General features: G+C 45.0%; 1 protein-coding gene across 1 annotated transcript; it reads left to right on the top strand.

The window, feature by feature from the left end:
- Positions 1–472: 472 nt before the first annotated feature.
- Positions 473–23,166, top strand: LOC129374646 (uncharacterized). The gene is made up of 78 exons (XM_055053164.1): positions 473–597; positions 680–708; positions 796–811; positions 905–932; positions 1,039–1,111; positions 1,224–1,370; positions 2,501–2,697; positions 3,956–4,059; positions 4,211–4,329; positions 4,427–4,603; positions 4,869–5,077; positions 5,190–5,287; positions 5,393–5,418; positions 5,589–5,610; positions 5,701–5,728; positions 5,837–5,921; positions 6,041–6,111; positions 6,283–6,480; positions 6,570–6,673; positions 6,764–6,909; positions 6,991–7,158; positions 8,153–8,329; positions 8,569–8,777; positions 8,890–8,987; positions 9,093–9,118; positions 9,742–9,888; positions 9,971–10,182; positions 10,465–10,582; positions 10,691–10,858; positions 11,045–11,244; positions 11,341–11,453; positions 11,613–11,719; positions 11,857–12,033; positions 12,273–12,481; positions 12,593–12,690; positions 12,796–12,821; positions 12,992–13,013; positions 13,104–13,131; positions 13,242–13,326; positions 13,448–13,594; positions 13,677–13,888; positions 13,978–14,081; positions 14,173–14,291; positions 14,400–14,567; positions 14,754–14,953; positions 15,049–15,161; positions 15,323–15,429; positions 15,567–15,743; positions 15,983–16,191; positions 16,305–16,402; positions 16,508–16,533; positions 16,704–16,725; positions 16,816–16,843; positions 16,953–17,037; positions 17,159–17,305; positions 17,388–17,599; positions 17,689–17,792; positions 17,884–18,002; positions 18,111–18,278; positions 18,465–18,664; positions 18,760–18,872; positions 19,034–19,140; positions 19,278–19,454; positions 19,694–19,902; positions 20,016–20,113; positions 20,219–20,244; positions 20,415–20,436; positions 20,527–20,554; positions 20,665–20,749; positions 20,870–21,016; positions 21,099–21,310; positions 21,400–21,503; positions 21,595–21,713; positions 21,822–21,989; positions 22,176–22,375; positions 22,471–22,583; positions 22,745–22,851; positions 23,015–23,166. The coding sequence occupies exons 1-78, from the start codon at positions 543–545 to the stop codon at positions 23,033–23,035; spliced, it is 9,141 nt and encodes a 3,046-aa protein (XP_054909139.1). The 5' UTR covers positions 473–542; the 3' UTR covers positions 23,036–23,166.
- The last annotated feature ends 2,230 nt before the right edge of the window (positions 23,167–25,396 follow it).

Here is a 25,396-nt window from a genome sequence, read left to right as displayed (position 1 = left end):
CAAATATTTCGTTGCTCCACCCAGAATATACCCGTTTTACATTTGAGGTTTCGTGCTCATTTTTCTGTGACAGAGCAAAGCAGCAAGGTGAGTTTGATTCCATTTTCTTTCTTCATCATACAATACTGACGTAAATTTGACCTGCAATTGTGAAAAACAACAAAAAACAACAAAGGTGAAAGATGTCTTGCCTTTGAAGTTTGAATGAATCAGTGATTAGAAACATCATGTGCTCTCGTTTTCATATATTGTATAGTTAGTTGAAATATTACAACATAATATGAAATAATTGCAAGTTCAATTCTTAAGGGGAATCTACCAGAAAATTAAGAAAATGTGTTTCATATGAAATTATTTTTCTATCAATTACCAGAAAATTGTGCATAAATGTCATTTGGAAAGTTTAGATCTGCAGTAGGTGCACAGTCCTTACCTACACTGTTGTTTGCTTTGTGTTTTCTAAGGAGTTGAAACAATCTTGGTGTGAAATGCTAATAAAATAAATTGAAGATCAGTAAAGTGAAGACGGTGACCTGCAGACAATGGCGGTCTCCCAAACCTCAGCGCATCTTCTGCCGCTCTTGGTGGTTGGGATCGGTAAGAGCTTCCCTAAACTCATTTTCAAAGTTATTGATCTAATATCTGGATTTAATCAATAATTTTCTTACAACCCCTACAGCTTGTATTTTCTCATTGGCCTTAACAACTGTAAGTTTGGTTCTTTATTTTTTTCTAGCTAAAAGTATACATCTTCATTTCTTGAATAATTTTTTTGTGCTGTAAATTTCTTTTCAGTCCAACACAACACAAGGTATGAAAACTACCCTCATTCAATAAAAGACAATAATGTACAAATAACAACCTGTACCTGTGTAACGCCATTTCTGATTTTTATTTTGTGTAGTTCAATATCTACCAACGCCTCACAACAGGTCAGCATGCATAATTTATCTATCTTAATAGTTTGAAGTCATTTATTCTTAGCTGAATAAAAGTTTATGAATTAATCTGATGTGTTTAATTCAATGGTTAATAAAGCACTGCTTCAACTCCAACCAATGCTATTCCTGGATCTTGCCAAGGCGTAAATCTACAGGATGCCAGTCGCAGCGTAAGCATTTTAGTATCGTCATCAGCATTAATGCGTGGCGTCACCACACAGAAGTGACGCCCTCTTGTGTTTGGTTTCAGACATTATTACTTTCTCTGCCTGTTTTCTCTAGATTTCAATGGCAGCTGATGTGTTTCTAAGGGATCTTACTTGTAAAAGGTCTGATGCGAATGCAAGCCTGTCAGAGGAACTGTTTCTGGAAATGGAACAAAACATCCGGCACTTAGTGGACTCGTCTTTAAAAGCTTTCTTGATCCAGGTAATTGACTGGTGAATTGGAACTATATAAACGAAACTGAACTGAGGAAATGGTCCCATTTTATCTTTGTATGGACCACTTTATTCAGTAACAATTAATCCAACATGCTGCTTTTTTTTTTTTTAAAGTAATTGGATTGAAGTTATTTATGCAAATCACTGTGCACTACTATTTTCTTTTGTACTTTTCTTTTTTTTGCGTCTTGGAGTGACCGCCGTTTCTATGCGATAGAATCACCAGCCACAAAAACAAACAATGGCGGGAGGAGAGAGATGCACATTTTGTAGCTGGAAAACAAGGAACTATTTTGAGTTTCTTTTTAGTCTCATTTTTATAAGCAGTTTTGCACTTGTTTTTTCTAAACAACTCACTTAATGAGTTGCATTTTTTGGGCTTGTTTTTGAAAGTGACGTTGCTTAATTGTGCTGAGAAATAAGCAGGGACACACAATCAGCTCCAGAATTTGTCTGACATCCAGGTAGTTTTAGTCAGGCTCTCCCTGTCCATCACGTCCCGGCTGATCCGTCCCGCTGTGTCTTTGTTAATGTCAAGGTAATAGTAATATCTGTGTTTGCAGAAAACTGCAAACACAGACACTAACATGAACAGCGCAATATATGTGAAAAACAGCCACAAATGAACGTGTGCTGGAGCGTTGTTGTTGTTAGCAGCTGCTGAAAGTAACTAAAAACTTTACTTTTAATGTAACTTAGTTACTTTCTGAATCAAGTAACCAGTAATCTGAGTAAATTTTTTAAGGGCTAGTCAGTAATCTGATTACATACATCACTGTATGTATATATGCATGTATCAATCAATCAATCAAATTTTATTTGTATAGCTCATTTCAGCAGCAAGGCATTTCAAAGTGCTTTACATCATAAACACAAGAACACAAAGTCATGCATCATGAAATAAGCAATACATTGTTACATATTACATTTCAAATACAATTCTAAACAGGTTCTGTTTTGTCCCTTTACAAAGAATCTGAATGATTGAGTTATATTTATTTTCCATTTGGATCAATAAAATATCTTTGAATGAATACTGAAATTACATATCCAACAAATATGCACAGAAGGGAAAAAACATTTACTAATATCAAATTAACTCATTTTAAATAACAGGGTGACAACCAATCCAGAGGTGATCTTCTGGACATATTTGGAGTCCTGGAAAGTCTAAGTCTGGGTGACAACCATGACCCAACATTCATCAGACTGTGGTTCTCTCTGAAGATGGCTCCTCTTTTGCCTTATGTGGCTCAAAGCTTCTTAGTCCAACTGGGCAACCAGAACATCAGCTGCACTTCTTACCAACAAATGTATGTAAATTAAAATTGTGATTTCTGATATATTAGTTTGCATTCATGATGTTGGGGAAATTTATTACTAATGTTGCAAAGGTAGCTACATAATTTTTTGGAAGGTTGATACAACAACAGCAGATCTTTGATGTATTGTGGTGCTAAACCGTTCAGTGGTTTATAAACTAACAACAGTATTTTAAAATCTATTCTTTGAGCTACAGGGAGCCAGTGGAGGGACTTTAAAACTGCTGTTATGTCTCTATCTTCCTGGTTCTAGTGAGAACAGGAGCAGCAGCTTCTGGAGGATTATCTTCTTAGGTAGACTTGTCAACAAGTCTACCTAAGAAGACTTGTGAACAAGTCTACCTAAGAAGACTTGTGAACAAGTCTTCTTAGGTAGACTTGTGAAGACACTGCTGCAGTAATCTATGCAACTGAAGATAAAAGTATTGATGGTTTTTTCTAGATCTTGCTGAGACATTCGTCCATTAATCCTGGAGATGTTCCTCTGATGGCAGAAGGCCATCTGTAATTGTCTTTATGTGACTTTGAAGGTTCAGATTGAAGATACAAATATATCAAAACCAATCTGGTAGTAAAGAAACAATTTATTTCCCCTTAACTGATTCTGGCTGACTGGGCAGCAACAACTACCAGAAAGTGTTCCCAGTGTAAAGCAGTGAGAATTTTAAACCACCATGATGGTATTTTGAATGACAGGTCTGTGCAGAATTGCACTTTTTTAGTCACATTGGAAAGTTTTCATCTTTCTGGATTTAAGTCAAGATGTTGAAAGGTAACTGTAAATCCTGATTTTATTTTTAATTTCTCTTTGGGGACATTCTCTGGTGGCTCTAAGCCACCACTGAGATGACATTGTATGTCTTCAAAGCTCAATGACACTGCTGGGAAATAGCACAAAAAGTTACCCGCCCTCAATTGCCACCAAGGAAGTGGGCCCACATGGGGGGCGCTGCTTGTTGCCACCACCAATGATGTTCTTCCTACAGAACTAGCTCAAGAAGGCTGTCTAAGTCTCTCTAATCAAGGAAAGGTTGGTCTGACTATTCCTGCAAAGCCTACGAGAGACTCTTGAGTTCACCCTTCATGACTAAGTTAAGAAACTAAGTTTGAATACAAGAGTGGGCAAAAAAAAAAGAAAAAAAAACATTACAGAATTTTGATTTGACAGAAAATATGAACAAATGTATATTAAACAAAGAAAAAAATGAATCAGTTTATAAAAAAATATATATATGCTGATATTTTAAAGGATGGAATCTATGTCCACTGAACTTCAGAAAACTCAAGATGTTGACAGGGAACTAATCTACAGTAACTTCATCAAAGTGTTCCTGTCAAGAAAAAACACCTCAGGTAGGATTGTTCAATTTTTATTGGCATAAAAATGGTAGAACACTCAAATGAAACACAACACATAAAATTAACGAACAAATTCTAAAAAGAAAACTATATTCAAATAAAATCATGCGGTGTTTTATAATTTTAAACAATTTACTTTTACAAGAGCCTGGATGCAAAGACAAAAGTACAGGAAGTGAGGAATGGCTGCAAAAAAACATTGGGATTTTTTTTGAATTTGCAACTATTAAGGAACTTAAAGAGATGAACAAAAACTTCTCTGCCGTAAGTGATTTTCAAATATTTACAGAATATATAGGACCAAAATATTGCAGACCTGACCATATAAAATTAATCTCAAAAGCATTAAAACATGTTACAGTTTGAAGTCCTGGAAAAACTTTCACTGCAACAAAAGGCCGAGCTAATACTGGATCCAGACAGCGGCGCTTTGGAGGATGTCAACTTCGTGAGGGAGGTGCTCACCAGCTTGAATCTGTCCGGCAAGGACGAACAGCTCAGTCAGTTCTTCCAGACGTTTGCACAAATCAGCGAGAAGGTGAGCTCTTCACACTAACCTGCTCGCCTTTCCCCTAGAAAGTTCTTTGTCAAACCACACGCAAACAACCCCTTCTGGGGCACGGAAGGGGTTGTGGATCCATGTAAGGCCAACATTTAGGTCAACTGTTGGCCTTCCCCTGATGAATTTTGACAGAATTTTGACAGAAATGCCCCATAACCGGATCCCGGTTATGGGGCATTCCTGCCCCATAACCGGGATCCGGTGAGCTCTTGAACTACAACCTGAATGCTTCTGTTTTCAGAAAAACATTACCTTCATCACAAACGCAGCTGTACGAGAAACCATACTGAACATAAGCCTGACAGCCCTTGCGCCTGCATTAGAGGTCTTTGGAGCACAAGAATTCCAGCTGTGGTTCCAAGTATACCTTGTTCCTGTGATGCCAAGCCTCCGTCCTGCCTACCTGTGGGTCATTCCAAAGGACATCAGCTGTGCATCCTACATGGCTATGTGAGACCTTGTTGTTGTTGTTTTTCTTAACTCAGCCACTTCAAACGTGGCTTTGTGTGACGGGGGACAGTGTGATTCCATTCCAGCAAAGTGAAATTGTCTTTTCCTTTAGTCTCACCGGTCTTCAGAAGACATTGAAATTCCCTCTCCCGCTGGAGCTGTCAGTGGGCGTCAATTCAAGCATCGCGTTCCTCAAAGACACTTTCCCACGTAGGTTTCCAAACAGCTTCCCAAACTAGAGTTTTGCTGAAAAACACCTGTGCCCGACAGCAATGTATTGAAGCCGTGGCTAACTTCATTTTTGTTGTTGAACAGGTTGCTCGACACCAGAACCTTTCACGGTAAGATCATTTCATAGGTGTAAAGGGCAAATGATGAACGATTAGAAAATGTTCAAGCTACAATCACTGTTCCGGCATAAAGTATGCAACAGTGGAAAAATGAACACATCTGTGACGCAGCTAGTTTTATTCGCTAGTCTAACATTTTTGCTGCTCTTATTTGCCCCCAGTGCAAGGAAACAGCTGTCGATGGTAAGTATTAGACGACACTGACGTTCACCGACTAATGCATTTTGAATGTCAAGTACCACGATCTGATACAAAAATCTGGTCATTTTCCAGAGAACCTCATCTGCGCCGAGGTCAATCGGTGGGTGGTTTACTGACAGACCCAATGTGAAGTTTGCAAGTTCTCTGACACAAAGTTCAAAAGGTGGCAACCTATTTTGTTTTTTTTTTTTATCATTGTTTGGCTCAGGTCACTAGTCCAACAAACACTGGCAGCCGACAACTCCTCCGCAGCCTTGTGCTCTTTTACCATCACTGAACATGCCTGCTCCATGGTAAGACTTGCATTTTTCTCTAAATTCGAGAGAAAAATGCAGGTTGTTTAAGTACAGCCCTAAAAAGTATGTGGTAGTTCTGACGGGTCTCTCTGCGTTTCTCCTTTCTTCTTTTTAAGGCTGACCAGCTTGCGCCGCAAAACCTGGCCACACTGCTGAAATGCTGGCTGGAAGCCAAACGACATACCCTGTAGAAGCGTGGAAGCTCTTCTTTCAGAAAGTTCCCTCTTCCCTCAATGACACCCTGGAGACATTTGCCACCATGGTAAATCCATTAGCTGATTTCCAAATTTGCTCACCTTCCTTCCAAAGCGACGTCAGCGTCTAATCATTTTTCTCAACTGCAGACCTCCAACAACAGCAGGCCGGCCTTATCGAACGCCCTTGATGCCCTTAGAGAGGTGCGACTCGCCAACCTCAGTGACGCAGAACTACAGAGTAGGACTGTCATTGGGGATCTGGTCCAGAGAGTTATTGGTCCGTTCTTGGCCTCCCCGTCCACAAACTTCCTGTTCTGCCTCAGCTCCTACAACTTCAGCTGCCTGACCTACCAGATTGTGTAAGTACAAATCTCGTTTCACACAGGAAGATACTGCGAAAAGAAAGCTTCATGTTTTTTGGTGCTGATTACCGTTCCTCAAATTGCAGCGTCAAGGAATTGAGCAACCAAAGGCAGCTCATGAACAGTGACAAGCAGCGAGCAGTCTTTACTTATTTCATCAAACCGTTCCTGTCACGAAAGGAGTCATCGGGTAAAGCCAGTCTCTCGGGATCCGCGCACTAACTTCTCGATGGCAAAGGAGGTTTTTTACAGCCGGTGTCTCTTTCTGACTTCTCTGCAGATCCTGGCTGCACCTTATCCGCCAATGGGAGTCAGGATTGGCTACAGGCAAACCTCGGCAGCTTTGCTGGTTTTGCAACCGTCCAGGATTTGACAACCTTCAACCCGCACCTGTCTCCCGTAAGTGCCAACGACGGCTTCCGATGGGTGCTCACAAAGCAACATCTTTTGACCCGTTGCTTTGCAAGAGGGACTGTTTTGACTCCATATGCTTTGCTTGTATCCTAGATTGAAATATTGTCAGAACTGGCTCCCTCTCAAGTGGCACAGCTCCTAATAAGCACAGGGAGCTCAAACGACACAACCCTGATTGATTTAGCCTTTGAGCGACTTGAAAAGGGTGACGCTCTGGAAAACCTGGACAAATTCCTCACACAGCTCACAGTCAATGGACAGGTAGGTCCCAGTCCCAATCACAGGCAACCAGTCTTAAGACGTACCAATCTTAGGCCTCATGTGGGTATCACTGGTCTGCACTACTTTGGACGGAAGCAATTTACACAACTCTGTTCGCTCCAATCTTTAAAAATGCTCTGTGTACTGCATTTGTCACAGTTTACCATGCTTGTCATACTTTGCAAGGTCCTACAGTTCCAGACGGTCGTCCGAGATCATGCGATGACACGAGCCTTTTACATCCTAAGGCTACATTTCCTGAGCTTCAGCTCGCGAGAGTTGTATCTTTGGTTCCACGAGAGACTGCTTACCATCCTTGCCAGTTTCACTCCACAGATGCTCAACAGTACCATATCAAGCATGAGCTGCGCAAACTACCACATCGTGTGAGTTGCATTGTAAAGAAGCATATTCATAGACATTTAGTTACAATCTACTGTGTGTGCTGGGTGAGAAACGTTTTTCTACAACCTTTGCAGTGTGAGCGGGATTGCCAAAGTGTTCCCTGCCATACCCCTGCTTAGACGACAAGGAATCGCTTCTGTTCTGCTGGCCTACCTACAAAACTCTACCAGTGTCACCAACAGGACAGGTGGGGGTGAAAAAATGACTTTCACCACATGGATTTCAGTTGCACAACTGCTATGTTGAAAGCGCACCCAGAACAAAAATGAACCTGCAAATGCCTGATGACTTTAAATAGGGCTGTGTGTAAATTGTGCCTATTCTAACAAACGCATATGTCCCTCAGCTTGCAGGATGGGACTTGAGACTGATGTTGAATGGATTGAAACAAACCTGGACCCTTTTCTCAGTACACAACTTACTCTGACCTCAAAGCCTTCAACCTCTCCCAGGTAATTGAGGCATTTCACCAGAGATCCTCTCGACCGAATACGATCCAACAATTGGAATCGAATGGGTCTGCACAGGGCTCGCTCTTTGGTGCCTTGACAAAGACACATTTGCTCTTGTTCTTGGTTTGTATCATCAGGCAACAGTCGTAGGCGTTCTCACAGAGCAACAGAAGGCCGAGCTAATACTGGATCCAGACAGCGGCGCTTTGGAGGATGTCAACTTCGTGAGGGATGTGCTCACCAGCTTGAATCTGTCCGGCAAGGACGAACAGCTCAGTCAGTTCTTCCAGACGTTTGCACAAATCAGCGAGAAGGTGAGCTCTTCACACTAACCTGCTCGCCTTTCCCCTAGAAAGTTCTTTGTCAAACCACACGCAAACAACCCCTTCTGGGGCACGGAAGGGGTTGTGGATCCATGTAAGGCCAACATTTAGGTCAACTGTTGGCCTTCCCCCGATGAATTTTGACAGAATTTTTGACGTGTATCCATTTCTGCCCCATAACCGGGATCCGGTGAGCTCTTGAACTACAACCTGAATGCTTCTGTTTTCAGAAAAACATTACCTTCATCACAAACGCAGCTGTACGAGAAACCATACTGAACATAAGCCTGACAGCCCTTGCGCCTGCATTAGAGGTCTTTGGAGCACAAGAATTCCAGCTGTGGTTCCAAGTATACCTTGTTCCTGTGATGCCAAGCCTCCGTCCTGCCTACCTGTGGGTCATTCCAAAGGACATCAGCTGTGCATCCTACATGGCTATGTGAGACCTTGTTGTTGTTGTTTTTCTTAACTCAGCCACTTCAAACGTGGCTTTGTGTGACGGGGGACAGTGTGATTCCATTCCAGCAAAGTGAAATTGTCTTTTCCTTTAGTCTCACCGGTCTTCAGAAGACATTGAAATTCCCTCTCCCGCTGGAGCTGTCAGTGGGCGTCAATTCAAGCATCGCGTTCCTCAAAGACACTTTCCCACGTAGGTTTCCAAACAGCTTCCCAAACTAGAGTTTTGCTGAAAAACACCTGTGCCCGACAGCAATGTATTGAAGCCGTGGCTAACTTCATTTTTGTTGTTGAACAGGTTGCTCGACACCAGAACCTTTCACGGTAAGATCATTTCATAGGTGTAAAGGGCAAATGATGAACGATTAGAAAATGTTCAAGCTACAATCACTGTTCCGGCATAAAGTATGCAACAGTGGAAAAATGAACACATCTGTGACGCAGCTAGTTTTATTCGCTAGTCTAACATTTTTGCTGCTCTTATTTGCCCCCAGTGCAAGGAAACAGCTGTCGATGGTAAGTATTAGACGACACTGACGTTTCACCGACTAATGCATTTTGAATGTCAAGTACCACGATCTGATACAAAAATCTGGTCATTTTCCAGAGAACCTCATCTGCGCCGAGGTCAATCGTGGTGTGGTTTACTGACAGACCCAATGTGAAGTTTGCAAGTTCTCTGACACAAAGTTCAAAAGGTGGCAACCTATTTTTTTTTTTTTTTTATCATTGTTTGGCTCAGGTCACTAGTCCAACAAACACTGGCAGCCGACAACTCCTCCGCAGCCTTGTGCTCTTTTACCATCACTGAACATGCCTGCTCCATGGTAAGACTTGCATTTTTCTCTAAATTCGAGAGAAAAATGCAGGTTGTTTAAGTACAGCCCTAAAAAGTATGTGGTAGTTCTGACGGTCTCTCTGCGTTTCTCCTTTCTTCTTTTTTTAAGGCTGACCAGCTTGCGCCGCAAAACCTGGCCACACTGCTGAAATGCTGGCTGGAAAGCCAAACGACATACCCTGTAGAAGCGTGGAAGCTCTTCTTTCAGAAAGTTCCCTCTTCCCTCAATGACACCCTGGAGACATTTGCCACCATGGTAAATCCATTAGCTGATTTCCAAATTTGCTCACCTTCCTTCCAAAGCGACGTCAGCGTCTAATCATTTTTCTCAACTGCAGACCTCCAACAACAGCAGGCCGGCCTTATCGAACGCCCTTGATGCCCTTAGAGAGGTGCGACTCGCCAACCTCAGTGACGCAGAACTACAGAGTAGGACTGTCATTGGGGATCTGGTCCAGAGAGTTATTGGTCCGTTCTTGGCCTCCCCGTCCACAAACTTCCTGTTCTGCCTCAGCTCCTACAACTTCAGCTGCCTGACCTACCAGATTGTGTAAGTACAAATCTCGTTTCACACAGGAAGATACTGCGAAAAGAAAGCTTCATGTTTTTTGGTGCTGATTACCGTTCCTCAAATTGCAGCGTCAAGGAATTGAGCAACCAAAGGCAGCTCATGAACAGTGACAAGCAGCGAGCAGTCTTTACTTATTTCATCAAACCGTTCCTGTCACGAAAGGAGTCATCGGGTAAAGCCAGTCTCGGGATCCGCGCGCTAACTTCTCGATGGCAAAGGAGGTTGTTTTACAGCCGGTGTCTCTTTCTGACTTCTCTGCAGATCCTGGCTGCACCTTATCCGCCAACGGGAGTCAGGATTGGCTACAGGCAACCTCGGCAGCTTTGCTGGTTTTGCAACCGTCCAGGATTTGACAACCCTCAACCCGCACCTGTCTCCCGTAAGTGCCAACGACGGCTTCCGATGGGTGCTCACAAAGCAACATCTTTTGACCCGTTGCTTTGCAAGAGGGACTGTTTTGACTCCATATGCTTTGCTTGTATCCTAGATTGAAATATTGTCAGAACTGGCTCCCTCTCAAGTGGCACAGCTCCTAATAAGCACAGGGAGCTCAAACGACACAACCCTGATTGATTTAGCCTTTGAGCGACTTGAAAAGGGTGACGCTCTGGAAAACCTGGACAAATTCCTCACACAGCTCACAGTCAATGGACAGGTAGGTCCCAGTCCCAATCACAGGCAACCAGTCTTAAGACGTACCAATCTTAGGCCTCATGTGGGTATCACTGGTCTGCACTACTTTGGACGGAAGCAATTTACACAACTCTGTTCGCTCCAATCTTTAAAAATGCTCTGTGTACTGCATTTGTCACAGTTTACCATGCTTGTCATACTTTGCAAGGTCCTACAGTTCCAGACGGTCGTCCGAGATCATGCGATGACACGAGCCTTTTACATCCTAAGGCTACATTTCCTGAGCTTCAGCTCGCGAGAGTTGTATCTTTGGTTCCACGAGAGACTGCTTACCATCCTTGCCAGTTTCACTCCACAGATGCTCAACAGTACCATATCAAGCATGAGCTGCGCAAACTACCACATCGTGTGAGTTGCATTGTAAAGAAGCATATTCATAGACATTTAGTTACAATCTACTGGTGAGGTGCTGGGTGAGAAACGTTTTTTCTACAACCTTTGCAGTGTGAGCGGGATTGCCAAAGTGTTCCCTGCCATACCCCTGCTTAGACGACAAGGAATCGCTTCTGTTCTGCTGGCCTACCTACAAAACTCTACCAGTGTCACCAACAGGACAGGTGGGGGTGAAAAAAATGACTTTCACCACATGGATTTCAGTTGCACAACTGCTATGTTGAAAGCGCACCCAGAACAAAAAATGAACCTGCAAATGCCTGATGACTTTAAATAGGGCTGTGTGTAAATTGCCTATTCTAACAAACGCATATGTCCCTCAGCTTGCAGGATGGGACTTGAGACTGATGTTGAATGGATTGAAACAAACCTGGGACCCTTTTCTCAGTACACAACTTACTCTGACCTCAAAGCCTTCAACCTCTCCCAGGTAATTGAGGCATTTCACCAGAGATCCTCTCGACCGAATACGATCCAACAATTGGAATCGAATGGGTCTGCACAGGGCTCGCTCTTTGGTGCCTTGACAAAGACACATTTGCTCTTGTTCTTGGTTTGTATCATCAGGCAACAGTCGTAGGCGTTCTCACAGAGCAACAGAAGGCCGAGCTAATACTGGATCCAGACAGCGGCGCTTTGGAGGATGTCAACTTCGTGAGGGATGTGCTCACCAGCTTGAATCTGTCCGGCAAGGACGAACAGCTCAGTCAGTTCTTCCAGACGTTTGCACAAATCAGCGAGAAGGTGAGCTCTTCACACTAACCTGCTCGCCTTTCCCCTAGAAAGTTCTTTGTCAAACCACACGCAAACAACCCCTTCTGGGGCACGGAAGGGGTTGTGGATCCATGTAAGGCCAACATTTAGGTCAACTGTTGGCCTTCCCCCGATGAATTTTGACAGAATTTTTGACGTGTATCCATTTCTGCCCCATAACCGGGATCCGGTGAGCTCTTGAACTACAACCTGAATGCTTCTGTTTTCAGAAAAACATTACCTTCATCACAAACGCAGCTGTACGAGAAACCATACTGAACATAAGCCTGACAGCCCTTGCGCCTGCATTAGAGGTCTTTGGAGCACAAGAATTCCAGCTGTGGTTCCAAGTATACCTTGTTCCTGTGATGCCAAGCCTCCGTCCTGCCTACCTGTGGGTCATTCCAAAGGACATCAGCTGTGCATCCTACATGGCTATGTGAGACCTTGTTGTTGTTGTTTTTCTTAACTCAGCCACTTCAAACGTGGCTTTGTGTGACGGGGACAGTGTGATTCCATTCCAGCAAAGTGAAATTGTCTTTTCCTTTAGTCTCACCGGTCTTCAGAAGACATTGAAATTCCCTCTCCCGCTGGAGCTGTCAGTGGGCGTCAATTCAAGCATCGCGTTCCTCAAAGACACTTTCCCACGTAGGTTTCCAAACAGCTTCCCAAACTAGAGTTTTGCTGAAAAACACCTGTGCCCGACAGCAATGTATTGAAGCCGTGGCTAACTTCATTTTTGTTGTTGAACAGGTTGCTCGACACCAGAACCTTTCACGGTAAGATCATTTCATAGGTGTAAAGGGCAAATGATGAACGATTAGAAAATGTTCAAGCTACAATCACTGTTCCGGCATAAAGTATGCAACAGTGGAAAAATGAACACATCTGTGACGCAGCTAGTTTTATTCGCTAGTCTAACATTTTTGCTGCTCTTATTTGCCCCCAGTGCAAGGAAACAGCTGTCGATGGTAAGTATTAGACGACACTGACGTTCACCGACTAATGCATTTTGAATGTCAAGTACCACGATCTGATACAAAAATCTGGTCATTTTCCAGAGAACCTCATCTGCGCCGAGGTCAATCGGTGGGTGGTTTACTGACAGACCCAATGTGAAGTTTGCAAGTTCTCTGACACAAAGTTCAAAAGGTGGCAACCTATTTATTTTTATTTTTTTTTATCATTGTTTGGCTCAGGTCACTAGTCCAACAAACACTGGCAGCCGACAACTCCTCCGCAGCCTTGTGCTCTTTTACCATCACTGAACATGCCTGCTCCATGGTAAGACTTGCATTTTTCTCTAAATTCGAGAGAAAAATGCAGGTTGTTTAAGTACAGCCCTAAAAAGTATGTGGTAGTTCTGACGGGTCTCTCTGCGTTTCTCCTTTCTTCTTTTTTTAAGGCTGACCAGCTTGCGCCGCAAAACCTGGCCACACTGCTGAAATGCTGGCTGGAAAGCCAAACGACATACCCTGTAGAAGCGTGGAAGCTCTTCTTTCAGAAAGTTCCCTCTTCCCTGAATGACACCCTGGAGACATTTGCCACCATGGTAAATCCATTAGCTGATTTCCAAATTTGCTCACCTTCCTTCCAAAGCGACGTCAGCGTCTAATCATTTTTCTCAACTGCAGACCTCCAACAACAGCAGGCCGGCCTTATCGAACGCCCTTGATGCCCTTAGAGAGGTGCGACTCGCCAACCTCAGTGACGCAGAACTACAGAGTAGGACTGTCATTGGGGATCTGGTCCAGAGAGTTATTGGTCCGTTCTTGGCCTCCCCGTCCACAAACTTCCTGTTCTGCCTCAGCTCCTACAACTTCAGCTGCCTGACCTACCAGATTGTGTAAGTACAAATCTCGTTTCACACAGGAAGATACTGCGAAAAGAAAGCTTCATGTTTTTTGGTGCTGATTACCGTTCCTCAAATTGCAGCGTCAAGGAATTGAGCAACCAAAGGCAGCTCATGAACAGTGACAAGCAGCGAGCAGTCTTTACTTATTTCATCAAACCGTTCCTGTCACGAAAGGAGTCATCGGGTAAAGCCAGTCTCTCGGGATCCGCGCGCTAACTTCTCGATGGCAAAGGAGGTTGTTTTACAGCCGGTGTCTCTTTCTGACTTCTCTGCAGATCCTGGCTGCACCTTATCCGCCAACGGGAGTCAGGATTGGCTACAGGCAAACCTCGGCAGCTTTGCTGGTTTTGCAACCGTCCAGGATTTGACAACCCTCAACCCGCACCTGTCTCCCGTAAGTGCCAACGACGGCTTCCGATGGGTGCTCACAAAGCAACATCTTTTGACCCGTTGCTTTGCAAGAGGGACTGTTTTGACTCCATATGCTTTGCTTGTATCCTAGATTGAAATATTGTCAGAACTGGCTCCCTCTCAAGTGGCACAGCTCCTAATAAGCACAGGGAGCTCAAACGACACAACCCTGATTGATTTAGCCTTTGAGCGACTTGAAAAGGGTGACGCTCTGGAAAACCTGGACAAATTCCTCACACAGCTCACAGTCAATGGACAGGTAGGTCCCAGTCCCAATCACAGGCAACCAGTCTTAAGACGTACCAATCTTAGGCCTCATGTGGGTATCACTGGTCTGCACTACTTTGGACGGAAGCAATTTACACAACTCTGTTCGCTCCAATCTTTAAAAATGCTCTGTGTACTGCATTTGTCACAGTTTACCATGCTTGTCATACTTTGCAAGGTCCTACAGTTCCAGACGGTCGTCCGAGATCATGCGATGACACGAGCCTTTTACATCCTAAGGCTACATTTCCTGAGCTTCAGCTCGCGAGAGTTGTATCTTTGGTTCCACGAGAGACTGCTTACCATCCTTGCCAGTTTCACTCCACAGATGCTCAACAGTACCATATCAAGCATGAGCTGCGCAAACTACCACATCGTGTGAGTTGCATTGTAAAGAAGCATATTCATAGACATTTAGTTACAATCTACTGGTGAGGTGCTGGGTGAGAAACGTTTTTCTACAACCTTTGCAGTGTGAGCGGGATTGCCAAAGTGTTCCCTGCCATACCCCTGCTTAGACGACAAGGAATCGCTTCTGTTCTGCTGGCCTACCTACAAAACTCTACCAGTGTCACCAACAGGACAGGTGGGGGTGAAAAAAATGACTTTCACCACATGGATTTCAGTTGCACAACTGCTATGTTGAAAGCGCACCCAGAACAAAAAATGAACCTGCAAATGCCTGATGACTTTAAATAGGGCTGTGTGTAAATTGTGCCTATTCTAACAAACGCATATGTCCCTCAGCTTGCAGGATGGGACTTGAGACTGATGTTGAATGGATTGAAACAAACCTGGGACCCTTTTCTCAGTACACAACTTACTCTGACCTCAAAGCCTTCAACCTCTCCCAGGTAATTGAGGCATTTCACCAGAGATCCTCTCGACCGAATACGATCCAACAATTGGAATCGAATGGGTCTGCACAGGGCTCGCTCTTTGGTGCCTTGACAAAGACACATTTGCTCTTGTTCTTGGTTTGTATCATCAGGCAACAGTCGTAGGCGTTCTCACAGAGCAACAGAAGGCCGAGCTAATACTGGATCCAGACAGCGGCGCTTTGGAGGATGTCAACTTCGTGAGGGAGGTGCTCACCAGCTTGAATCTGTCCGGCAAGGACGAACAGCTCAGTCAGTTCTTCCAGACGTTTGCACAAATCAGCGAGAAGGTGAGCTCTTCACACTAACCTGCTCGCCTTTCCCCTAGAAAGTTCTTTGTCAAACCACACGCAAACAACCCCTTCTGGGGCACGGAAGGGGTTGTGGATCCATGTAAGGCCAACATTTAGGTCAACTGTTGGCCTTCCCCCGATGAATTTTGACAGAATTTTTGACGTGTATCCATTTCTGCCCCATAACCGGGATCCGGTGAGCTCTTGAACTACAACCTGAATGCTTCTGTTTTCAGAAAAACATTACCTTCATCACAAACGCAGCTGTACGAGAAACCATACTGAACATAAGCCTGACAGCCCTTGCGCCTGCATTAGAGGTCTTTGGAGCACAAGAATTCCAGCTGTGGTTCCAAGTATACCTTGTTCCTGTGATGCCAAGCCTCCGTCCTGCCTACCTGTGGGTCATTCCAAAGGACATCAGCTGTGCATCCTACATGGCTATGTGAGACCTTGTTGTTGTTGTTTTTCTTAACTCAGCCACTTCAAAACGTGGCTTTGTGTGACGGGGGACAGTGTGATTCCATTCCAGCAAAGTGAAATTGTCTTTTCCTTTAGTCTCACCGGTCTTCAGAAGACATTGAAATTCCCTCTCCCGCTGGAGCTGTCAGTGGGCGTCAATTCAAGCATCGCGTTCCTCAAAGACACTTTCCCACGTAGGTTTCCAAACAGCTTCCCAAACTAGAGTTTTGCTGAAAAACACCTGTGCCCGACAGCAATGTATTGAAGCCGTGGCTAACTTCATTTTTGTTGTTGAACAGGTTGCTCGACACCAGAACCTTTCACGGTAAGATCATTTCATAGGTGTAAAGGGCAAATGATGAACGATTAGAAAATGTTCAAGCTACAATCACTGTTCCGGCATAAAGTATGCAACAGTGGAAAAATGAACACATCTGTGACGCAGCTAGTTTTATTCGCTAGTCTAACATTTTTGCTGCTCTTATTTGCCCCCAGTGCAAGGAAACAGCTGTCGATGGTAAGTATTAGACGACACTGACGTTCACCGACTAATGCATTTTGAATGTCAAGTACCACGATCTGATACAAAAATCTGGTCATTTTCCAGAGAACCTCATCTGCGCCGAGGTCAATCGGTGGGTGGTTTACTGACAGACCCAATGTGAAGTTTGCAAGTTCTCTGACACAAAGTTCAAAAGGTGGCAACCTATTTATTTTTATTTTTTTTATCATTGTTTGGCTCAGGTCACTAGTCCAACAAACACTGGCAGCCGACAACTCCTCCGCAGCCTTGTGCTCTTTTACCATCACTGAACATGCCTGCTCCATGGTAAGACTTGCATTTTTCTCTAAATTCGAGAGAAAAATGCAGGTTGTTTAAGTACAGCCCTAAAAAGTATGTGGTAGTTCTGACGGGTCTCTCTGCGTTTCTCCTTTCTTCTTTTTTTAAGGCTGACCAGCTTGCGCCGCAAAACCTGGCCACACTGCTGAAATGCTGGCTGGAAAGCCAAACGACATACCCTGTAGAAGCGTGGAAGCTCTTCTTTCAGAAAGTTCCCTCTTCCCTGAATGACACCCTGGAGACATTTGCCACCATGGTAAATCCATTAGCTGATTTCCAAATTTGCTCACCTTCCTTCCAAAGCGACGTCAGCGTCTAATCATTTTTCTCAACTGCAGACCTCCAACAACAGCAGGCCGGCCTTATCGAACGCCCTTGATGCCCTTAGAGAGGTGCGACTCGCCAACCTCAGTGACGCAGAACTACAGAGTAGGACTGTCATTGGGGATCTGGTCCAGAGAGTTATTGGTCCGTTCTTGGCCTCCCCGTCCACAAACTTCCTGTTCTGCCTCAGCTCCTACAACTTCAGCTGCCTGACCTACCAGATTGTGTAAGTACAAATCTCGTTTCACACAGGAAGATACTGCGAAAAGAAAGCTTCATGTTTTTTGGTGCTGATTACCGTTCCTCAAATTGCAGCGTCAAGGAATTGAGCAACCAAAGGCAGCTCATGAACAGTGACAAGCAGCGAGCAGTCTTTACTTATTTCATCAAACCGTTCCTGTCACGAAAGGAGTCATCGGGTAAAGCCAGTCTCTCGGGATCCGCGCGCTAACTTCTCGATGGCAAAGGAGGTTGTTTTACAGCCGGTGTCTCTTTCTGACTTCTCTGCAGATCCTGGCTGCACCTTATCCGCCAACGGGAGTCAGGATTGGCTACAGGCAAACCTCGGCAGCTTTGCTGGTTTTGCAACCGTCCAGGATTTGACAACCCTCAACCCGCACCTGTCTCCCGTAAGTGCCAACGACGGCTTCCGATGGGTGCTCACAAAGCAACATCTTTTGACCCGTTGCTTTGCAAGAGGGACTGTTTTGACTCCATATGCTTTGCTTGTATCCTAGATTGAAATATTGTCAGAACTGGCTCCCTCTCAAGTGGCACAGCTCCTAATAAGCACAGGGAGCTCAAACGACACAACCCTGATTGATTTAGCCTTTGAGCGACTTGAAAAGGGTGACGCTCTGGAAAACCTGGACAAATTCCTCACACAGCTCACAGTCAATGGACAGGTAGGTCCCAGTCCCAATCACAGGCAACCAGTCTTAAGACGTACCAATCTTAGGCCTCATGTGGGTATCACTGGTCTGCACTACTTTGGACGGAAGCAATTTACACAACTCTGTTCGCTCCAATCTTTAAAAATGCTCTGTGTACTGCATTTGTCACAGTTTACCATGCTTGTCATACTTTGCAAGGTCCTACAGTTCCAGACGGTCGTCCGAGATCATGCGATGACACGAGCCTTTTACATCCTAAGGCTACATTTCCTGAGCTTCAGCTCGCGAGAGTTGTATCTTTGGTTCCACGAGAGACTGCTTACCATCCTTGCCAGTTTCACTCCACAGATGCTCAACAGTACCATATCAAGCATGAGCTGCGCAAACTACCACATCGTGTGAGTTGCATTGTAAAGAAGCATATTCATAGACATTTAGTTACAATCTACTGGTGAGGTGCTGGGTGAGAAACGTTTTTCTACAACCTTTGCAGTGTGAGCGGGATTGCCAAAGTGTTCCCTGCCATACCCCTGCTTAGACGACAAGGAATCGCTTCTGTTCTGCTGGCCTACCTACAAAACTCTACCAGTGTCACCAACAGGACAGGTGGGGGTGAAAAAAATGACTTTCACCACATGGATTTCAGTTGCACAACTGCTATGTTGAAAGCGCACCCAGAACAAAAAATGAACCTGCAAATGCCTGATGACTTTAAATAGGGCTGTGTGTAAATTGTGCCTATTCTAACAAACGCATATGTCCCTCAGCTTGCAGGATGGGACTTGAGACTGATGTTGAATGGATTGAAACAAACCTGGGACCCTTTTCTCAGTACACAACTTACTCTGACCTCAAAGCCTTCAACCTCTCCCAGGTAATTGAGGCATTTCACCAGAGATCCTCTCGACCGAATACGATCCAACAATTGGAATCGAATGGGTCTGCACAGGGCTCGCTCTTTGGTGCCTTGACAAAGACACATTTGCTCTTGTTCTTGGTTTGTATCATCAGGCAACAGTCGTAGGCGTTCTCACAGAGCAACAGAAGGCCGAGCTAATACTGGATCCAGACAGCGGCGCTTTGGAGGATGTCAACTTCGTGAGGGAGGTGCTCACCAGCTTGAATCTGTCCGGCAAGGACGAACAGCTCAGTCAGTTCTTCCAGACGTTTGCACAAATCAGCGAGAAGGTGAGCTCTTCACACTAACCTGCTCGCCTTTCCCCTAGAAAGTTCTTTGTCAAACCACACGCAAACAACCCCTTCTGGGGCACGGAAGGGGTTGTGGATCCATGTAAGGCCAACATTTAGGTCAACTGTTGGCCTTCCCCCGATGAATTTTGACAGAATTTTTGACGTGTATCCATTTCTGCCCCATAACCGGGATCCGGTGAGCTCTTGAACTACAACCTGAATGCTTCTGTTTTCAGAAAAACATTACCTTCATCACAAACGCAGCTGTACGAGAAACCATACTGAACATAAGCCTGACAGCCCTTGCGCCTGCATTAGAGGTCTTTGGAGCACAAGAATTCCAGCTGTGGTTCCAAGTATACCTTGTTCCTGTGATGCCAAGCCTCCGTCCTGCCTACCTGTGGGTCATTCCAAAGGACATCAGCTGTGCATCCTACATGGCTATGTGAGACCTTGTTGTTGTTGTTTTTCTTAACTCAGCCACTTCAAAACGTGGCTTTGTGTGACGGGGGACAGTGTGATTCCATTCCAGCAAAGTGAAATTGTCTTTTCCTTTAGTCTCACCGGTCTTCAGAAGACATTGAAATTCCCTCTCCCGCTGGAGCTGTCAGTGGGCGTCAATTCAAGCATCGCGTTCCTCAAAGACACTTTCCCACGTAGGTTTCCAAACAGCTTCCCAAACTAGAGTTTTGCTGAAAAACACCTGTGCCCGACAGCAATGTATTGAAGCCGTGGCTAACTTCATTTTTGTTGTTGAACAGGTTGCTCGACACCAGAACCTTTCACGGTAAGATCATTTCATAGGTGTAAAGGGCAAATGATGAACGATTAGAAAATGTTCAAGCTACAATCACTGTTCCGGCATAAAGTATGCAACAGTGGAAAAATGAACACATCTGTGACGCAGCTAGTTTTATTCGCTAGTCTAACATTTTTGCTGCTCTTATTTGCCCCCAGTGCAAGGAAACAGCTGTCGATGGTAAGTATTAGACGACACTGACGTTCACCGACTAATGCATTTTGAATGTCAAGTACCACGATCTGATACAAAAATCTGGTCATTTTCCAGAGAACCTCATCTGCGCCGAGGTCAATCGGTGGGTGGTTTACTGACAGACCCAATGTGAAGTTTGCAAGTTCTCTGACACAAAGTTCAAAAGGTGGCAACCTATTTATTTTTATTTTTTTTTATCATTGTTTGGCTCAGGTCACTAGTCCAACAAACACTGGCAGCCGACAACTCCTCCGCAGCCTTGTGCTCTTTTACCATCACTGAACATGCCTGCTCCATGGTAAGACTTGCATTTTTCTCTAAATTCGAGAGAAAAATGCAGGTTGTTTAAGTACAGCCCTAAAAAGTATGTGGTAGTTCTGACGGGTCTCTCTGCGTTTCTCCTTTCTTCTTTTTTAAGGCTGACCAGCTTGCGCCGCAAAACCTGGCCACACTGCTGAAATGCTGGCTGGAAAGCCAAACGACATACCCTGTAGAAGCGTGGAAGCTCTTCTTTCAGAAAGTTCCCTCTTCCCTCAATGACACCCTGGAGACATTTGCCACCATGGTAAATCCATTAGCTGATTTCCAAATTTGCTCACCTTCCTTCCAAAGCGACGTCAGCGTCTAATCATTTTTCTCAACTGCAGACCTCCAACAACAGCAGGCCGGCCTTATCGAACGCCCTTGATGCCCTTAGAGAGGTGCGACTCGCCAACCTCAGTGACGCAGAACTACAGAGTAGGACTGTCATTGGGGATCTGGTCCAGAGAGTTATTGGTCCGTTCTTGGCCTCCCCGTCCACAAACTTCCTGTTCTGCCTCAGCTCCTACAACTTCAGCTGCCTGACCTACCAGATTGTGTAAGTACAAATCTCGTTTCACACAGGAAGATACTGCGAAAAGAAAGCTTCATGTTTTTTGGTGCTGATTACCGTTCCTCAAATTGCAGCGTCAAGGAATTGAGCAACCAAAGGCAGCTCATGAACAGTGACAAGCAGCGAGCAGTCTTTACTTATTTCATCAAACCGTTCCTGTCACGAAAGGAGTCATCGGGTAAAGCCAGTCTCTCGGGATCCGCGCGCTAACTTCTCGATGGCAAAGGAGGTTGTTTTACAGCCGGTGTCTCTTTCTGACTTCTCTGCAGATCCTGGCTGCACCTTATCCGCCAACGGGAGTCAGGATTGGCTACAGGCAAACCTCGGCAGCTTTGCTGGTTTTGCAACCGTCCAGGATTTGACAACCCTCAACCCGCACCTGTCTCCCGTAAGTGCCAACGACGGCTTCCGATGGGTGCTCACAAAGCAACATCTTTTGACCCGTTGCTTTGCAAGAGGGACTGTTTTGACTCCATATGCTTTGCTTGTATCCTAGATTGAAATATTGTCAGAACTGGCTCCCTCTCAAGTGGCACAGCTCCTAATAAGCACAGGGAGCTCAAACGACACAACCCTGATTGATTTAGCCTTTGAGCGACTTGAAAAGGGTGACGCTCTGGAAAACCTGGACAAATTCCTCACACAGCTCACAGTCAATGGACAGGTAGGTCCCAGTCCCAATCACAGGCAACCAGTCTTAAGACGTACCAATCTTAGGCCTCATGTGGGTATCACTGGTCTGCACTACTTTGGACGGAAGCAATTTACACAACTCTGTTCGCTCCAATCTTTAAAAATGCTCTGTGTACTGCATTTGTCACAGTTTACCATGCTTGTCATACTTTGCAAGGTCCTACAGTTCCAGACGGTCGTCCGAGATCATGCGATGACACGAGCCTTTTACATCCTAAGGCTACATTTCCTGAGCTTCAGCTCGCGAGAGTTGTATCTTTGGTTCCACGAGAGACTGCTTACCATCCTTGCCAGTTTCACTCCACAGATGCTCAACAGTACCATATCAAGCATGAGCTGCGCAAACTACCACATCGTGTGAGTTGCATTGTAAAGAAGCATATTCATAGACATTTAGTTACAATCTACTGGTGAGGTGCTGGGTGAGAAACGTTTTTCTACAACCTTTGCAGTGTGAGCGGGATTGCCAAAGTGTTCCCTGCCATACCCCTGCTTAGACGACAAGGAATCGCTTCTGTTCTGCTGGCCTACCTACAAAACTCTACCAGTGTCACCAACAGGACAGGTGGGGGTGAAAAAAATGACTTTCACCACATGGATTTCAGTTGCACAACTGCTATGTTGAAAGCGCACCCAGAACAAAAAATGAACCTGCAAATGCCTGATGACTTTAAATAGGGCTGTGTGTAAATTGTGCCTATTCTAACAAACGCATATGTCCCTCAGCTTGCAGGATGGGACTTGAGACTGATGTTGAATGGATTGAAACAAACCTGGGACCCTTTTCTCAGTACACAACTTACTCTGACCTCAAAGCCTTCAACCTCTCCCAGGTAATTGAGGCATTTCACCAGAGATCCTCTCGACCGAATACGATCCAACAATTGGAATCGAATGGGTCTGCACAGGGCTGCTCTTTGGTGCCTTGACAAAGACACATTTGCTCTTGTTCTTGGTTGTTTGTATCATCAGGCACAGTCGTAGGCGTTCTCACAGAGCAACAGAAGGCCGAGCTAATACTGGATCCAGACAGCGGCGCTTTGGAGGATGTCAACTTCGTGAGGGAGGTGCTCACCAGCTTGAATCTGTCCGGCAAGGACGAACAGCTCAGTCAGTTCTTCCAGACGTTTGCACAAATCAGCGAGAAGGTGAGCTCTTCACACTAACCTGCTCGCCTTTCCCCTAGAAAGTTCTTTGTCAAACCACACGCAAACAACCCCTTCTGGGGCACGGAAGGGGTTGTGGATCCATGTAAGGCCAACATTTAGGTCAACTGTTGGCCTTCCCCCGATGAATTTTGACAGAATTTTTGACGTGTATCCATTTCTGCCCCATAAGCGGGATCCGGTGAGCTCTTGAACTACAACCTGAATGCTTCTGTTTTCAGAAAAACATTACCTTCATCACAAACGCAGCTGTACGAGAAACCATACTGAACATAAGCCTGACAACCCTTGCGCCTGCATTAGAGGTCTTTGGAGCACAAGAATTCCAGCTGTGGTTCCAAGTATACCTTGTTCCTGTGATGCCAAGCCTCCGTCCTGCCTACCTGTGGGTCATTCCAAAGGACATCAGCTGTGCATCCTACATGGCTATGTGAGACCTTGTTGTTGTTGTTTTTCTTAACTCAGCCACTTCAAACCGTGGCTTTGTGTGACGGGGGACAGTGTGATTCCATTCCAGCAAAGTGAAATTGTCTTTTCCTTTAGTCTCACCGGTCTTCAGAAGACATTGAAATTCCCTCTCCCGCTGGAGCTGTCAGTGGGCGTCAATTCAAGCATCGCGTTCCTCAAAGACACTTTCCCACGTAGTTTCCAAACAGCTTCCCAAACTAGAGTTTTGCTGAAAAACACCAGTGCCCGACAGCAATGTATTGAAGCCGTGGCTAACTTCATTTTTGTTGTTGAACAGGTTGCTCGACACCAGAACCTTTCACGGTAAGATCATTTCATAGGTGTAAAGGGCAAATGATGAACGATTAGAAAATGTTCAAGCTACAATCACTGTTCCGGCATAAAGTATGCAACAGTGGAAAAATGAACACATCTGTGTAAAACGCAGCTAGTTTTATTCGCTAGTCTAACATTTTTGCTGCTCTTATTTGCCCCCAGTGCAAGGAAACAGCTGTCGATGGTAAGTATTAGACGACACTGACGTTCACCGACTAATGCATTTTGAATGTCAAGTACCACGATCTGATAAAAAATCTGGTCATTTTCCAGAGAACCTCATCTGCGCCGAGGTCAATCGGTGGGTGGTTTACTGACAGACCCAATGTGAAGTTTGCAAGTTCTCTGACACAAAGTTCAAAAGGTGGCAACCTATTTATTTATTTATTTTTTTTATCATTGTTTGGCTCAGGTCACTAGTCCAACAAACACTGGCAGCCGACAACTCCTCCGCAGCCTTGTGCTCTTTTACCATCACTGAACATGCCTGCTCCATGGTAAGACTTGCATTTTTCTCTAAATTCGAGAGAAAAATGCAGGTTGTTTAAGTACAGCCCTAAAAAGTATGTGGTAGTTCTGACGGGTCTCTCTGCGTTTCTCCTTTCTTCTGTTTTTAAGGCTGACCAGCTTGCGCCGCAAAACCTGGCCACACTGCTGAAATGCTGGCTGGAAAGCCAAACGACATACCCTGTAGAAGCGTGGAAGCTCTTCTTTCAGAAAGTTCCCTCTTCCCTCAATGACACCCTGGAGACATTTGCCACCATGGTAAATCCATTAGCTGATTTCCAAATTTGCTCACCTTCCTTCCAAAGCGACGTCAGCGTCTAATCATTTTTCTCAACTGCAGACCTCCAACAACAGCAGGCCGGCCTTATCGAACGCCCTTGATGCCCTTAGAGAGGTGCGACTCGCCAACCTCAGTGACGCAGAACTACAGAGTAGGACTGTCATTGGGGATCTGGTCCAGAGAGTTATTGGTCCGTTCTTGGCCTCCCCGTCCACAAACTTCCTGTTCTGCCTCAGCTCCTACAACTTCAGCTGCCTGACCTACCAGATTGTGTAAGTACAAATCTCGTTTCACACAGGAAGATATTGCGAAAAGAAAGCTTCATGTTTTTTGGTGCTGATTACCGTTCCTCAAATTGCAGCGTCAAGGAATTGAGCAACCAAAGGCAGCTCATGAACAGTGACAAGCAGCGAGCAGTCTTTACTTATTTCATCAAACCGTTCCTGTCACGAAAGGAGTCATCGGGTAAAGCCAGTCTCTCGGGATCCGCGTGCTAACTTCTCGATGGCAAAGGAGGTTGTTTTACAGCCGGTGTCTCTTTCTGACTTCTCTGCAGATCCTGGCTGCACCTTATCCGCCAACGGGAGTCAGGATTGGCTACAGGCAAACCTCGGCAGCTTTGCTGGTTTTGCAACCGTCCAG

Source organism: Poeciliopsis prolifica, unplaced genomic scaffold, assembly GCF_027474105.1.
Source record: "Poeciliopsis prolifica strain line A6 unplaced genomic scaffold, Auburn_PproV2 SCAFFOLD037, whole genome shotgun sequence".
Taxonomy (NCBI): domain Eukaryota; kingdom Metazoa; phylum Chordata; class Actinopteri; order Cyprinodontiformes; family Poeciliidae; genus Poeciliopsis; species Poeciliopsis prolifica.
This window is presented reverse-complemented; position numbering and strand designations above follow the sequence as displayed.